Below are 17,530 nucleotides of genomic sequence, written 5' to 3' on the forward strand. Positions count from 1 at the left end.
GGTCTGTCCAACACTCCAGCTGTCTTCCAGACTCTTATTAAAACAGAGATGTCCAATTCTGCTCCTGGAGGGCCACGAGTAAGCTCAGCCTTGATCAAACCCCAAAGTTTCAAAATCTTTAATGATGTAGTGAAATAACATGTGCAGTGGATTGATAATGATTATATATATATTTTAAATAAGCTTTTACACATCTCAGCTCATAGCTTCCATGCAAGCCAGATTGTTTATGCAAATGGACTCCAATGAAGTAATTATGTAGAGAAGAGTATTTTTTTTTTATTTTAATTTTTTTTTTGCACAGTAGATTATTTTGTATTGATGATTAACAATCATTCATGTACATAGTATGTGAAAAATAATATGGTCAAATTTGGTCAACTTGTACATGTGAACATTACAAGTAATGATTATATAATTCTTGCACTGAAAACAATTCAGCAGTTAAACAGTTATTTGTTATTTTGTGCAGTTCATGTTTGGATCTTAGAGGCCTGTCAGGGAGTCCTGGACATCAGTAAAAATCACCACAAAGCCCTGAAAAAAGTCAAACATATTCAGACTGTACTTTCAACTGTTTTCCAACAATTTTGAAATATCAAACAAAATCCAAAACCCATAAATTACATAACATTAATATTCATTAATAGTACTCACATTTTTTATAAGCAATTGAGAATTGATCAAACTGAAGCCCTGCAGTTTGGGTAAGCGAAAACCAATCTTCAGAGCCGCTAAAATGCAAAGTAGAATAAACAGTTAATGATCAGATCGTTGCTTTACTTGGTTGCAAGCATTTCTGAGGTTATTGATACTTAATAGAAAAAAGTTTATAATAATTGCAATATTAAAATAATATTAAAATAATTTTACCATTTAGTTTTGGAAGTACAAACATCTTCACTGCCATCACTAACACTCGCTGGAATGAGTCAGTCTGTACATTGAAAGATTACACAAAGATTAGAAAACATCTTATAACGCTGATCTACCGCAGTGAATATTTGACCTGAATCATCACTGTCTGATCTCACCTTGAAATCACCAATCTCAGATGATCCGATAGTCAGCGTTAAACTGGATGCAGCATTCAGGGCAAAAGACCATGTAGAGTTTCAGAAAACATACACTTATTTTTATTTAATTTATTTTTTTTATTTTAGATATCTTTGCCGTATTCAAAGGATTTATGCATTAAGAAATCAAATTTTCCTTGAACTTTTGACATATAAGTGGTAATTTTACTATAAAATAAGAGGTCATTTTACTATAAAACCATACTGTATTGAGCTTTTACTGAAAGAAAGCTGCCAAAGCTCATCAACTTGTTTTGTACTTCCTCCTCTTTATTATGTAACAGACAATGAAAAACACAAATGGAGCTCATTTGACTGCAACTTTAACTGAACAAATATCAGTAAAACTCACTCACTTTTTCATTTCTAAAGCTCCAGTCAGGTTTTCTTTGTCAATCAGAGCACTTCCACTGAAGCTACAGTCCTGCAGGTGGAGTGAGAGAGGAACAATGAAGTTAATTGTAAACTGAAATTCATTTTCAACAATGACATACTGATACATTTGGTGAACACATGGTTTTATATCACCGTTTGTAGTTTCTGTACAGCATATAAGAGGTCTTGCCAACTAGCTTTTTTACAACTGTGATATTACCCTTTACTGTGAAAGTGTGAGAGTTCCTCTTAGCCTGTTTTTGGTTTGTTTGTTTGACAATGTTTATGTGTGTTATTTGTGTATCCAAACACAAAACTCACCACATCCAGAGTAAAGAGAGGCACCAGTGTACCATCAGGTTTAACAGCGGAGAACTTTGCTGCAGCCGGTACATGAACGTCTATCACTCCTGAACTGAAGGAGAATAGTGGCGTCTCACTGGCGTATAACAGCACCTGCATCTCCATGTTGGGATATAATGTGCGTAGCTGAACAAATAATGTGTAAAGAAAACTCATTATTCAATTGGATAACAACAGGATTTTACCTGAAAACTATAAAACAGACATTTTAGACATGTAGTCAATATTCTGTAGTTATTTATAGGTTGGCATTAAACATAAAATATTTAATAAATCATACTGACCTGTGGAATGAAGGCTCCAAACTGGCTGGTGTTCAGATGGATTGGAAAACTCTTTGGTATCTGTGATTGACACATTAAATGAGATGGCTGGATGATTGATTTAATAGTTAAAACTAAATTTTAAACTTATAAGAGGGCATGATTCCTTGTAGGTTCATAACCAGTGTCTTCTGCGTGACCTCGTATGCAGATGACTGTGCACTGATGGCGCACTCCCTCACCAAAGCTCAGTCACTATTCCATTGTTTCAGGACTGCAGCTTTCCGGTTTGGGCTCACTATTGCTCTAAAGAAGACAGAAGTCATGCTTCAAGCGGTAAACAGGTTAAACTCCAATCCACTGCTAGTTACTGCAGGGGACACTGTGCTGACAGCTTTTGCCAAGTTCTGCTACCTCTGTAGGATTCTCGCAGCTGATGCGACTGCGGTATCCGACCTCAGTGCCCGCATTGCAAAGGCTAGTGTTGCCTTCGGTCAACTGTCCAAGAGAATATGGGATGAGCACGCCATCCAGCTGGACATAAAGTTGACAGTATATAAGGCAGTAATCCTCACAGTTCTGTTGTATGGATTAGTCTTAGATCAGTTATAGCCAACAGATTGCCTAACTTGATCAGTTTAGTTTAGTTTTTTTTTTTTTTTTTAATTCAGTTCCATGTGCAATGTCTTTGTTGTATTGTACATGTTTAATGGCAGGACAAAGTCCCAAATATTAAGGTACTAAAGACCTGTGGCATCACTGGTATTGAGGTCTTCCTGCTTGCTGCTCAGTTTTACTGGTCTGGACGTTTTGTGCATGGCAGACATGCGCCTGCTGGGGCAGGTTTTTTATGGCAAGCTCCAGAGCAGCATGTTCAACTCAAACGTTACAAGGATGGCCTCAAAGCCAATTTGAAAATATGCAACATGGACCCAAATGACCTTGAAGAAATGGTTGCAGACAAGGCATCATGTCGAGCAGAGTGCCATGCACTCCTTTGAGTCCAGTCAGATCATCACCTTTATTTATATAGCGCTTTTTACAATGCAGATTGTGTCAAAGCAGCTTTACATTGATAATTGGTATATAATTTTTCCTCTTAAAGAATAGTGTCAATACAGGCAGATCAAAAGCACTGTTGAATAAATGTCAAGAATACTGTTGAATATCAAATGTCAAGTCAAATTAAATTAGGGCTGCACGATTAATCGTATTTTAATCACGATAACGATATCTGCTTCTCTCGATTGATTTTAAATAATCGTCACGATATTGGCCCGCTCTATGAAAATGAACATAATTTGGAAATATTGGAAGTAATATTAGGATATTCGCTGTTTTATCTTTTGAAGTTCCTAAAGGTTTTACCAGTTTTCATAATGTTGATCAGCTAGAAATGATTGTTCTTTGTTCTTTGCTTTACGAATTTGCCGGGCAATTTGAATCTGGTTTGTCTTATTTGCAAACAAATTGTGTTGCTTTAAAATCTGATGTGAATACATATTACAAAGCGCTCACCAAAACCATGTTTTGTATTGATTTACCATCTAACGAAGTTATCATAGTTAGTTAAATTAAGTCTTTGCGCCACCTACAGGCCTTTTGGGTGAAGTGTAGGTTGGTAAAGAACTTGAAAAATAGCTATAATTACATTACACTTTTTGATAGAATAATCGTGATTAATAATCGTGATTATAATTTTGAGCAAAAATAATCGTGATTATCAGTTTGACCATTTTTCGTGCAGCCCTAAGTCAAATGTCAATTGCCCAAACTAAGCAAGCCAAAGGCGACAGCGGCAAAGAACCCTTGTAGTTTCAGTGGATACTGTTTTATTTTTTTAATGAGAGCTCATTTGTATTTCCTCACCATGTCATCTCTGATGTTGATTTGGAGAACTCCAGACCTGAGGAATGCATAAGCTGCTGAATTTACTAAGAACTCAGAGGCAGCCAGTGAAAGCATGGAGTTTTCTGCATACTGCACGTCAAACACGTTTGCAGAGAAAGGTGGTTCAGATGGAGAACTGCGGCTGTAAAACTCACCCTGTCACAGGAACAACAGTATCATTGGCAGGTTACAGTAAAAATTCCAAAGCCATTAAATAAAATCTGTAACACTGTATACAAATCAAGTAATCTACTCAAATTCTGAATATATTCAGAAAGAGAAACCTAATAATAGTTGTATCTCAGAGATGTCCAATCCTGCTCCTGGAGGGTCAATTTCCGGCAGAGTTTAGCTCCAACACTCCTGCCTGGAAGTTTCTAGTAGTGATGTGACGTTTGACACCGAGGCTTCGAAGCTTGTATCAAAAAAACGAAACATCTCACAGTGAAGCACTGTATCGGAGCTTGATTCGTTTTGCCATAACCACGTGATCGGTGACGTCCGAAGCTTCGTTTTCGCACACAACCACGTGACTGCTTCATATTCTGATTCACATAACATGAACCTTTGCGCAGATGTGAAGTATCAATTGCTTTTTAGCAAAAAATATGCCATAATACGAATAAATATTTACATGTGTTCAGTTTGTATTTATTCCCAGTTCATACTTCATTCTATAACAATCATTTATTTTGATAATATATGCCAAAGCTTGCCTATTTGTCCCCCCAAATTTTATTCAGACTCATTTATTCAAATTGTGTAAGTGAAATGACACATGAAAGACTTTTTTTATGTATAATAATAATTTACATTGTTTTATATGCTTTTCATAGCACAAACTGATTTATTACATGAAACTCCAAAAATAGCTGCGTCGTCTGGGACGCAAAGGCAGTTTTTTCCACCTTTTGACCACAAGATGTCGTTAGTGTGCACTGTGTTGAAAAGCTTCGAGTAATGAACCTTTTTACGATACACTTGAGAGGAAAGCCTCGGTGCTTCACAAAGCTTCATTTCGCCATCACTAGTTTCTAGTCATCCTGAAGACCTTGATTAGCTGGTTCAGGTGTGTTTAATTAGAGCTAGAGCTAAACTCTGCTGGGAAGGCCCAGGATTAGACACCCCTGTTGTAACTGTATGAATATGATTTATGGGAATAAAATGTTAATAAAACGTTAATTCGGGCATACACTGTGCAAATTCTGTCTGAATCGGAGCCGATTTCTGAGTTGTACGGTTCTTTTTTTTGTGTCAGGACGAATTTCAGCTTTGTCGCGCATTGTTTTTCATGCAGTGTACAGGGAAAAACGAGAGCCTCTCCCGACCAGCAATGGGATAATCAGATAAATTTCTGACGTCAGAAATTTTAGTTGCCCCTCATGAGTAGTGTTGGGGAAAGATCAGTAAAAGCAATGCATTACAATATATTGAGTTACTCCCTAAAAAGTAACTAACTGCGTTGGTTACTTTTTATGAAAAGTAATGTGTTACATTACTTTTGCGTTACTTTTTCTCACCTGGGCTGGGCTTGCTTGTTTGTTTTTTAATAACAACAAAAAGTTATATTTTTGCTAAATGTAAAGGCCCTTTCACACCAAAAAGTGAAATGAGTAAGCCTCAGGCTGAAGGAAATGCATATTTTCACATGCACAGTAGAGGGCGCATTTGTGTAATTTAATATAGCTAATTATTACAGGTTTGCATAAAAATTCTGGGATTGCATTTCACTGTTTTTTATTCATTTAAAAGGAATACTGAATGTTTTCGTGCAAGTGAGATAAATAAATGCATGTTCACATTTAGTCTAGAACTACAATAACATCATGTTCACACAGTAACACACAACCTCTGCACTTTAATTCAATCAACATGGGGACAGGAGAGCTGTCAGTCAATAAATGTGAAAAAGTAACTTGCGTTACTTATTTGAAAAAGAGACTTACATATTTTGTTTTAAATTGAAAAAGTAATGCATTATTTATCAAGTTACTTGCAATGCGTTATCCCCAACACTGCTCGTGAGGGTATTGCACAGTTGAAGCAGAGCTAAACTTAGTGTTTTCCCCTTACTGCGCCTGCCCAAAAACAGAAATTAAACCATGCTGTAGCTCGATGATTAGACTGTATTGATTGATTGACTTTGGCTTTACATCACATGCGATTTACTTGTACAGTGAGAGCTGGTATTTAACAAAAACATTGCTGAAATTGTACAGTGTATGTCCAGCTTCAATCATTATTATAAATGCTGAATCAAAAGTCCTTACCTTAATATCTAATTCAAAGCTTTGGTCTGTCACAGCCGGGGAGGATGTGAGAGGGATGCTCAGATATATATACTGACCCACAGGTACATTAACTAGGAAGAAATCATTTGTTAGTAGTTTCATTTGTCTGTAGTTTTCTAAGTAGTTTTCCAAGGATTTTGTATTTACAATGACGCCAATGACATTAATGTAATTTAGTAGCAATAGCTAAATAATACAGCCAAAATAACCCACAGTAGGGTGAGTCTCACAAAAATGTTCACATCAAATTCAAAGAAAATTGGGCCTATTTTATGATTTTTTTTTATTACCTTATTGTTTATGAAAATAATGCCACAATGCAAAAAAATTATTATTGGTCCTTAAAATCATTTTAGTTAACCATAATATGTCTTCTTTGATCTACTGTATATATAAAGATATATAATCTATATATAATATATAATTGTGTGATATTTTTGTGCCAGTACCAGGTGTTTCCTGTAGATGTCTCTCCAATTCATTGATTGCTTTTTGAATTGCTGGGCAAATCTAAAATAATAATAATAATAATAATAATAATATGACAATACAAGACATCATAAGCAGCAGATAATGGTGTTGGTTCTTTTGGTTAATTTGAATTGAAAAAAATGACAAACCTGCTTGCGTATCTTGTCTGATATTATTCCCCTGAAAGAACTTACAAATGGCTTGAAAAAAATGCTGCAGCAAAACAGAAGCATAAGTGATGGTTCTTATTGAAGTAAATGGGAACAGTGTGACTTTCGGTATACAGTGTTCTTTTAAAACATTCATTACATTTTAAGAGCATTTTAAGAAAAATATATCACTATCATTAGTGGTAGTCATAAGAGATATTCAAAATTGTTGCATGTTATCTTCAGGTAACATTTCACATCTTAGTCTTTTATGCTTTGTTAATGCTGGTCTTACCTAGCACCTCCATGGAACTGAATGTTCACACCTCCTATGTCAGCACTACAGGAAACAGTGGTGATGGAGAGATGGCCAGCATCATCTCCTAACTGCAGGAGGGTGTAGATTTTGATATTGTACACAGCCAAATCAAATGAGCCGTGATCATGGCTGCAATCATAGAACAAAAGACAATCTTATTATCCTATGAACTTCTTCATATTGCAAATGCTTTATTTAATACAATTTCTTTGATATGATGCTATCTATTGCCACAGCTCTCCCAAATTACATGATTTTTGAGCATGGAACTTTAGCTTGAGCTCCCACCATAGATTTTAATAGGATTTAGATCTGGGCTTTCAGGGGTCCACTCCAGGACCTTGATTGTCCCTTTAAACCATTTAGACCAACTTGGATGTGTGCTTGGGTTGCTGTCTTGCTGGAAGACCGAGTGGTGACCTAATGTTGTCCTTTTTGCCTGTTGATCATTTTTCCTTTTTTTTTGCAGTAAAATGCTATTACTTATGAACATAGTGACATATTGTTAAGAAACCCGTGTTGGAAATCTCAGAAGCATAGACCAGGAGACTTTGGGATATCTTTAAGCAGAAATTACTCTTTATTGAGAAACACGCTGTGCACCGCTGTGGTCATCCAAAATCTCACTAAGGCAGTGTACATTGAAGTTTATATACATTTTAGGGGGCAGTGCTTATTGATAGAGACAAAGCACCAGGGAGCCAACAAAGCATGCAAATGAAGTATTCAGGTATAGGAACCCGCTCCAGACGCTAGAGTGTCACAAATCCTAATCCAATCAGCATACCTATTCAAAGAATGGGAGAGGGGCTCCAAGAGCCATTAACGACAAAAGGTGAGAATCTCAGTAATCTGACTCATTAGACATACAATAAAGAGAACAGGAACTGGCAGAAAACTCTTGCTAGAAACTTTGCTAAACAGAATCATTCATCTGATGTGGTCATCTTTACCTTAAAATGCTAAATACAATGTACTTCACCTTAGTAATTCATGTGAGGTGATGTCAGTATGTAGGATCAACAGTTCCCTTTCAGTCGGTCACGTTCGACGTATGTCAGTAGTGACCGACGAATTGGGATATCGCTTAGAGAGCCCTATCAGCTTTGTGTAAACTAAAACAAGCCAATGGAATTGGCGTGCGATATTTGCATAATGCGCACCGCCCCCGACAGGTGTATATAAATAGGAAGCGGATGCAATCGCACTCTGTCTTTCGCTTCGGAGCCATACATTGGTGTCCTATTTTCAGAAGACTCCTTTGCTTCTTCAAAAGACTAAAACTGCCTCAGAAGAGGATCCACAGCAAACTGTGCGTGCTGGTAGTGAGGGCACTTCAGCGAGGTCGCGAGCTTCCGAGGAGCCGAGCTATAAGCTATCAACTGCTGTTTTCACAGCAACACGCCAAGAGTGAAGAGTGTGTGTTGCGATTTGGGCCGGTTCCTCGGTGTGTCAGGGAGTGGTGTACCTGACACATCTCGTCGCTCCCTGGGTGCTTCAGCACGAGTGAGTTGACTGTTTCCCCTTCTAAAAGAGCTTTACAGACGAACCCTGACAGTATGTCATTTCGTCTGTGCGTTACTGGGTGCGGTCGTTCCCTGGTCCCTGCTGATGGGCACAATCCCTGCATCTCGTGTTTGGGCGTTCAGCACGCTGAAGCAGCTTTTGTGGACGGTTCCCATTGCGGGAACATGACTATCGCTATGCTGAGGTCGAGACTCTCCTTCCTGAAGTCTCAGGAAGCGGGGGTCCCCTCCCCTATGCCCCGTTCGACCGTTTTTTCTGGCCCCGGCCGGAATGACGGTTCGGCGGTGTATAGGAAGGGTGACCTGAGGATTACGGTCAGGGCTTCCCCGCCGAGCGGAAACGCTCCACGGGCCCCTGCCGCCTCATCAGCACCGCAACCCATCGTGCCACCGTTGGTTTCTGCTGGGCCCTCTACGGACTGTCCAGCCATTACCTTTGGTGCGCCGGCGGCGGATCAGATGTCGATCTCTGCATCGGATGGTGAGCCAGAGTCCTCGGGGGAGGAAGATCCGGACGCCCGAGTCGGATCCCGAGTTGACAGCTGTGCTTTCCCGTGCCGCCTTGTGTGTTGGGCTCGAGTGGAACCCTCCACCCTGTCCCGGCCCGTCTCGGTTGGATGATTGGTACTTGGGGGGGGGGGGGGGTCGCGCTGGTCAGCTTCAGCGTCCCGCCCCAATGCCATTCTTCCCGGAAGTGCACGATGAGGTGACCAGGTCTTTGCAAACACCGTTTAGTGTTCGTGCGAGGCCTGGTCCTGCGTCCGCCTTCACCTCCCTGGACGGCGGGGAAGCCAGGAGGTACGCGAGGATCCCGCCAGTCGAGCGGTCTGTTGCGATGCAGTTGTGTCCAACGGCCACTGGCTGGCGTGGTGAGCCGCGCCTCCCGTCCCGGGCCTGTAAGTTCTCAGCCGGTCTGACTGAGAAGGCTTACAGTGCCTGTTGGCAGGCTGCCGGTCGGCCTTTTCGGCGACGCAGTGGAGAGCTTCGCCCAACAGTTCTCCGCTGCACAGAAGCAGGCCGAGGCTATTAAACATGTCATGCCACGGCGGTCCGCTGCTGCCTCCACCCATCCGCCCGTGGCCCAGCCTCAGCCTGCTCGTCGCCGAGGGCGCCCGCCTGCGTCATCCTCTGCCCCTGCTAAGTCGGCAAAGCAGCAGCCTACACCAGCCAGACAGCAGGGTGCCGGTCGCGGACGTGGTGCACAGCCCGTCTCAGCCAAGCCAGGTGGCAAACGAAAAAAGAAGTCACGGCCCTGAGACGGGCAACCTGGAGGGGAAGGTTCTCGCTCTTTGGGAGAGTATTCCATCATCTCTCCCACCCCCGGAGGAGGGCCAGGGGGAAATTGTGATGTCCAGCGGTACCCACTTTTTCACAAAAAGAGCAGTTTCCTCAAACTCCAGGTCACAACAGGGTGCATCTGCCAGTGTGCCAGGCCCTGCCTCGCCGCTCGCAGCCCCCTCCCATTCCGCCAGTAGGCGGCAGTATGATGGCACAGACCGCGTCCCGTGCGCCGTCTCCCATACGCACTGCTGCCTCGCAGAGTCCGACCACCCTCCGGGCCGCTCCCATGCCGTCCGAGTCGGGTCCCTCTCTGCCTTGCTGCCCCACCCCCGGTGCGTCTGTGGTGCCTTTGGTCCCGCTGGCTCGGAGTCTGGAGGCGTGGATCACGCTTCCCAGCCCGTCCTGCTGGCTCATTCGCACTATCAGACTCGGCTATGTGATTCAGTTCGCCCGGCGTCCCCCGGTTTTCAGGGGTGTCCACCTCACTCAAGTATCGTTGGACAGTGCACCTGTTCTCCGGGCGGAGATTGCTGTCCTACTGGCGAAGGATGCAATCGAGCCGGTCCCTCCAGCTGATATGAAGTCGGGGTTCTACAGCCCCTACTTCATTGTACCAAAAAAGGGCGGTGGGCTAAGGCCAATCCTGGATCTGCGCGTCCTGAACCGGTATCTTCACAGGATGCCGTTCAAGATGCTCACGCAGAAGCGCATTTTCGAATGCGTCCGTCCCCGGGATTGGTTTGCAGCAATAGACCTGAAGGACACGTACTTTCATGTCTCGATTCTGCCTCGACACAGACCCTTCCTGCGGTTTGCGTTCGAGGGTCGGGCATATCAGTACAAAGTCCTACCCTTCGGGCTGGCCCTGTCACCCCATGTCTTTACGAAGGTTGCGGAGGCGGCCATTGTTCCCCTCAAGGAACAGGGCGTTCGTATTCTCAACTATCTCGACAACTGGCTGATCCTGGCCAGCTCGCGAGAGCAGTTGTGCGAACACAGGGACATGGTTCTAGCTCACCTCAGCCGGTTGGGTCTTCGGGTCAACTGGGACAAGAGCAAACTCGCCCCCGGGCAGAGGATCTCTTATCTCGGTCTCGAGCTAGACTCGGTTTGCACGGACTGCACGTCTCACCAAGCACGTTCTCGTCCGCTCAGACAGCACTGCGGCCGTTGCGTACATCAACCGTCAAGGTGGTCTACGCTCCCGTCGCATGTCGCAACTCGCCCGCCATCTCTTGTTGTGGAGTCAAAAGCATCTGAGGTCCCTTCGGGCCACTCATGTCCCAGGTGTGCTCAACCGTGCAGCCGACGAGCTGTCACGGCAGCCTCCACTTGCGGGCGAGTGGCGGCTCCACCCCCAGGCGGTTCAGCTGATTTGGCAGCATTTTGGCGAGGCCCAGGTACACCTGTTTGCCTCCCCAGAAACTGCCCCCTGCCAGTGGTTTTATTCCCTGACTGGCGGCACGCTCGGCTCGGATGCCCTGGCACACAGCCGGCCCCCGGGTCTGCGCAAATATGCGTTTCCCCCAGTGAGCCTTCTCGCACAACTCCTGTGCAAGGTCAGGGAGGACGGGGAGCAGGTTCTGTTAGTGGCTCCGTACTGGCCCACTCGGACCTGGTTCTCGGACCTCATCCTCCTCGCGACAGCCCCTCCCTGGCCGATTCCTCTGAGGAAGGACCTCCTGACTCAGAGACGGGGCACCCTGTGGCACCCGCGTCCCGATCTGTGGAACCTCCACGTGTGGTCCCTGGACGGGATGCGGAGGTTCTGAGTGATCTCCCGCAAGCGGTCGTAGACACCATCACTTCTGCTAGAGCTCCTTCCACTAGGAGTCTCTATGCGCTGAAGTGGAACCTGTTCGTCGAATGGTGCGCCTCTCGCCGAGAGGACCCCCGATTATGTTCGGTCGGATCCGTGCTTTCCTTCCTGCAAGAAGGGTTGGAGCGAAGGCTGTCTCCCTCCACCCTGAAGGTGTATGTTGCCGCTATCGCTGCACATCACCACGCAGTTGAGGGTAAGTCCCTGGGGAAACACGATCTGATTGTCAGGTTCCTGAGGGGGGCGAGGAGACTAAAATCTCCCGCTATACCCTCTTGGGATCTCACCCTGGTACTTACATCTCTCCGAGGTCATTCCTTCAAGCCTTTGCAATCAGTTGAGTTAAAAGTACTGTCTTTAAGATCGTCCTCCTGGTTGCATTGGCCTCGGTGAAGAGGGAAGGGGACCTGCGCTCATTTTCAGTGGACGAATTGTGCCTGGAATTCGGGCCCAGTGACTCCTGTTATCCTGAGACCACAGCCTGGATTTGTGCCCAAGGTTCCTACCCCTCCCTTCAGAGATCAGGTATTGAACCTGCAAGCGCTGCCTTCGGAGGAGGCAGACCCAGCCCTGGCTTTGCTCTGTCCAGTCTGCACTTTGGGCCTGTACGTGGACAGAACGCAAAGCCTAGGACCTCAGATTAGCTCTTTGTCTGTTACGTAGGCCAGCAGGGAAAGGCTGTCTCCAAGGAGAGGTTATCCCACTGGATAGTGTATGCCATTGCCTTATCAGTCCCATATTGCCCATTCGGGTTCAGAGCCCACTCCACTAGAGGAGTGGCCTCTTCCTGGGCGCTCGCACATGGCGCCTCGCTGACAGATATCTGTAGAGTTTCGGTCTTGGCGACACCTAAAATGTTCGCTAGAATCTATAGATTCTATAGCCTTAGTGTAGGACCGGTACCCGTGTACTCGCTTCCAGCAGCCGGTAGACGCGAAGAGGCTAGTGTCGACTTGCAATGCCACTCCCGTCCCCTGGGCCAGATATGTGCTTCCATTACTCCAGTAGAGTTCCCTGCTTGGCGAACCCTGTTGAGTTCTTCCACCTCCTCTCGGACATTGTGGAGTGTCTGATGGTGAGCCCCTACGGTGAGCCTGTGTCTCTCCCTTAGCAGAGCCAGCTCTGCTGTCACCTGTCAGATGAGTCTCCCCCTATACTTAGGCTGGAGCCATCCCAGGGACTCCATATGTGTACTGCCCATGGCCAGTCCATATGTGTATCTTCACGTAAATTCCAGAAAAAGCGGGATATAAATAAACCACAGGTTGTTACCACTTCATGTTGAGTTTCTGATCACCCTTGTTGGGGTTTATTTGACTTAAAGACCAAAGAGGCATCAGTGTATGTGCATGGTCCTTATCATATAAGATTATGAAATTGTACAGTAAGATTTATAGAAAAAGTTATTTGTTTCCAAAATCATCTCAGGTAAAACTGGTACACTTACATGATGCCAAACTGTGTTGCCCAGCTGCCTGTGATGCTTAATGAGAGTTGACTGACTTTCACAGATACACCTGTTCCCTGTACAAACACCAGTGATGGGTCTGGCATGCGGCACTGCCTAACATGCATGCTGGAAAGACAAAAACACATCCGTTTACCATTTATGGAATATATTCATGTCAACACAGTCATTTTTAGTAAGCTAAAATAACAGTTTATTACATGTGATGCATATAGGAACTACTGATTGAATTCCATGTATTTATGTTTGAATAAATGCATTTAGTATCTGTGACAATTCAAAGAACAGTTTAATTAGTTCATTTGGTTTGATTGTCAGTGTACTGACTTTGATAAGACATATTTCACAGTGCCGATCTTGATGTCCACCCCACCACGGACCTCTGGGATTGCAGTACGCTTCAGTTCGCTTTGTATTCGGACAGACATCATCTGAGACACTGAACACACACAGAAACAACAACAGCACATATCACCTTTTTACTATCATCAGTATTAAAATATACAAGATTTCCTGTATTTTAACTCTGGGGTCTGAAGGTTTTTTTCACATTGTAGCAAAAAAGACTTATAATACTATAATACTCATTTTTTGTCATAGAGACATAAGTAATATATCAATTGAAACTATAGAATATCTTCTTTTATTTTTACTCAGAGTAAAAACACAATGTTGTGCTTTTTGTAAAATAAAGAAAACTAACATGATGCGTGATCTCTCGTCTCCCTCTAAACGAAGTCCAATCTGATAGTTCTCAGAAAATGAACTGTAACTTAGTGAATACTAATCACAAAAAACTAAACTTATGTCTAAAGAAATGTTGAAATGTCAGGTTTTAAATCGTGCAAGTCAAATCGAAAACAAAAAATCTGTGTTTATGTAATCTGTATGAAAAGAGACACATGACAGAAGTCCTTGATTCAGCTCATTATCCGCTAATGTGGCCACGCCCACGGAGCCAGTGCTATTCAGAGGCAAATTCTGAGGCAATACATGCATTAATCGTCTCAATCATGTATTTATTGTTTATCTGTATGTAAAAGCAATGGTTTGTGACATACAAAAGGGATTTGTTTTATTTATTTTGCCAAACTTCAACACTCATAATGCACTGGTTTCAAACCAACTAGTTTTTACAAAAGCCCTAGAGCTGTCAAAAGTCTATTTTTCCATCATTGTTAACTTACATACACTACTGACATTTGTAACAATACAACGGCATTTGAAAATTTCTGAAGTTACTCTTTAAGTACTCAAACAAAATAATTAAACATGAAATATTTGAGGGTTTATATTACATACGGTCAATAAACAGAATTTAATGCAGCTCAATAAATATTCATCAAGCAAGGAAAAAATACAGAGGCTATTTTCGATAGATGGTATTAAATGCCCATTAGGGGACTTATTTACACTTACTATGTAGCAAATTATTAGTTGCAGTTGATTGATATTGAATAATGATAAATATAAAGTTGTATTGATTATGATTGCTTTAATTGCTTTCTTTAGAATGCTGAGATGTTTCCTGTCTCATTATTTTGCTCCAAACTATTTCATAACAAAAATGTTCTTCATTTTTATTTAAAATAAATGCCTCTCTGAGTAAGATGATATGATATGTGATGGGAAAAGGGAGAGGAATGGAATTGGAAAAAGGCAAATTCAAACTTTGGATGGTCGCATCAAAACCTTTATCAAGTTTTCTTAAGCCCAGTTCATAACGCCAGTGACACTACATGTTGCCAGTGGCTGGTGTTTAGGTCGCTAAGGGGCGTTCCTACTACAGGTTGCCTACTAACATTTATAAGTTATTTTCACTAAAACAACATTTTGGAGGGAAAACATTATACATGAAAGGAATATGTGCATAAAAGTATAATATATTACATAAACAATACTGGTTTCATGTGATGCATCAAGCAGCAGAGAACTGTTAGATTACAAAAGAGAAAACAATCACACGTATTTCCCTGATGGACATGTCAAACTGAAACTCTCAGTAAAGAATGTTGTTAGATGTCATTTCAGAACAATGCAGTGAAGAACTTACCGCCTCCGAGACCCTTCTCTGACAGAAGAGTTTTTAGTGCCGGATAATCTGCATGTGTGTATGTTAATATCATCAGGAAATAAATGACCAGCTGCATCCTTCAACTCCTGCTGTGTAAGACAAAATATATTACACATGAGATGCTGTATTTTAACTTCTGCAGAGCTGCATTCTTGCAATTACTGATTGTACATTTAATTAGAATTTTGGTATTAATTATCAGACACATTTTTTTTTTTTCTTCGACAAGATGAAAACAATCTAATCAAAACTTCAAGTCAATTGTACTATGATAAAATAATCTGATGCATGTATTTTTTTTTTTTTTAATGTATGCAGTGTATTAATTGCATTGGTGAACTTCTTTTATTTTTTATCTTTATTTAAATGGCATCAGCAGCAGATAACACATCTAAGATGACTGTAGACTGTATGCCACATTTTCTGCATCCAAATGCCTCTTCAAGTGATTTGAACCGACACTGTCCATTTATCAGTATGTGTGTTCCCTGTAAATGGAACCCATGACCTTTATATTGCTAAATTTTCACACTGTATATTTTATTTTTTGCATTGATCAAATCATTGGCTTTACCAGAAGATCATATCAAATGACACCGTAGACATAAATCAAGTCGAATGTCAGTCATGATCCCTATATTCAGCTGCATAAAAGTCACTTCCTCAAATTATAGAGAACTGATACAAAGACCAAAACATATTTGCTTATTTGAGGACCCTGTTCAGAGACACACACATATATAGCAGTCATTATTCATTTAGTTTTACTGTTAATTGGTCTGCATTCCAACAGAAAAATGTCTTTTAATTACAGAGAATATATTTTTTGCTTTTTTCTAGTAGTGTTTATTTTTTATCCTAAAGCTATAGAAATGAATGCCTTTAAAATTGTTAATACATTTTAACAAAGTAAATTCATAGACATGCATGACAGAGGTTTGATTTCTTCACTTTCTGACATTGTGAACAGTAATCTGTATGTTGAGCTCTTGATGGTGCTCCAGTTTTCTCTTTGTATAAAACCCTTCATCCCTCAGAATGATAGAGGCTCCGTGATCTTTTGCCTTCTGAGCAGCACATCTGTATCGATTGGGAAGATGCTTTTATCCAAAGTGACTAACTGTGATTGTAAGTTTTACATTTGACAATGTATATTTCTTGGCAATCAAACCCCAGAATTTGTCACTTAATTCTACCAGTTGAGCTTCAACATATCTCTGTTTGGTATGTTTATATTTATAACCAACATGAATGCCTTGCAGGAAAGTTTGTGGAAAGAATATGAAATATTTAAGAAACACTAAGAAATATATTTATTCATACATCTAGATTAATTATAAATAATGTTCAAATTTGAACATGTGAAATTGTAAGAACGTACCTCAAATCGTACAGCACAGCAGATGTCTGAAGGGAAAGTGATTGTTTCTGTGAGAGTGTTAACTCAAAGCAGCTTTAAAGGAGCTCCGTTCTCAGAAGAGGGGCGGGGTTCAGTTCCTGCTTTGGGTGTCTGTGGGTGCTTCTCAATACTCTAATTGATGCTTCCTCATTTCCTCAGTCCTCCGTCCTCCAGCCCGTGACCTTAAAACCGATCAAACTCAGCAATCTTGAAGGACATCTCAAGATTGCACCGCTGGGAGGCGAGGAATGAGGAGTCATGAGCGAGGTACACAGGTGTGTCCTTCCCTTGAATCCTAAGCGGGTGGAGCTGAGACACGAGGAAAGGAAATGAGGGGAAGGAAACGAGGATGTACAAATAAGAAATGAAAAACACCCTTTAACATTAAAGGATAATTACTAGGGCTTTCAATCAATTAAAAAAAAAAAACATTTATTTAATCACATTTATATAACTAATCGTCATCTTCCTAAATGTGTAACGAAAATTGATTAGAAAACTTTAAGCTCTCGCTGTGGCCTGAGACTGAAGTAGAGAGAGAGAAGCTGTTAAATTATATAAAGTCTAGAGTTCCTCTTAACCCTTTCATGCACAGAGGTCACTACAGTGGACAGCTATTCAAAGAGCATTGTCTTGCATAAGCATGGGTTTTGATGGCACAGTTGCACTTCAACCTCTATATTGAATACAAGTGTATCATCCTATACATTGCCACCAAGTGGCAAGCGTTGTATGTCGATTATTTTTTTTCCTCCAAACCAAGATG

General features: G+C 41.9%; 1 protein-coding gene across 2 annotated transcripts; it reads right to left on the reverse strand.

Annotated features, from left to right (window-relative positions):
• Window positions 1–452: 452 nt before the first annotated feature.
• LOC137036092 (bactericidal permeability-increasing protein-like) lies at window positions 453–16,943 on the reverse strand. 2 transcript variants are annotated; one of them, XM_067410061.1, is made up of 16 exons: window positions 16,747–16,943; window positions 15,345–15,451; window positions 13,619–13,730; window positions 13,271–13,399; window positions 7,174–7,326; window positions 6,879–6,942; window positions 6,708–6,768; window positions 6,238–6,329; window positions 3,947–4,123; window positions 2,099–2,158; window positions 1,773–1,940; window positions 1,433–1,500; window positions 1,035–1,077; window positions 874–937; window positions 658–734; window positions 453–537 (listed from the first exon to the last, which is right to left on the reverse strand). In XM_067410061.1, exons 2-16 carry the CDS (start codon window positions 15,439–15,441, stop codon window positions 487–489), a joined length of 1,416 nt encoding a protein of 471 aa, XP_067266162.1. In that variant the 5' UTR covers window positions 15,442–15,451; window positions 16,747–16,943; the 3' UTR covers window positions 453–486. The 2 variants fall into 2 exon arrangements, with proteins under 2 accessions (XP_067266162.1, XP_067266161.1); XM_067410060.1 differs by having other exon boundaries at window positions 15,345–15,454; window positions 16,747–16,942.
• Window positions 16,944–17,530: the final 587 nt, after the last annotated feature.

Source organism: Chanodichthys erythropterus, chromosome 14 (assembly GCF_024489055.1).
Source record: "Chanodichthys erythropterus isolate Z2021 chromosome 14, ASM2448905v1, whole genome shotgun sequence".
Taxonomy (NCBI): Eukaryota; Metazoa; Chordata; class Actinopteri; order Cypriniformes; family Xenocyprididae; genus Chanodichthys; species Chanodichthys erythropterus.

Bases quoted from the DNA above. Each gene is read 5' to 3' on its own strand.
- LOC137036092 (XM_067410061.1), bottom strand. From the start codon at position 15,441: ATGCAGCTGGTCATTTATTTCCTGATGATATTAACATACACACATGCA. The intron at 6,943-7,173 runs GTAAGACCAGCA...GTTTTGCTGCAG, and splicing joins CAGTTCCATGGAGGTGCTAG to CATTTTTTTCAAGCCATTTG. The intron at 538-657 runs GTGAGTACTATT...GACTTTTTTCAG, and splicing joins CTCAATTGCTTATAAAAAAT to GGCTTTGTGGTGATTTTTAC.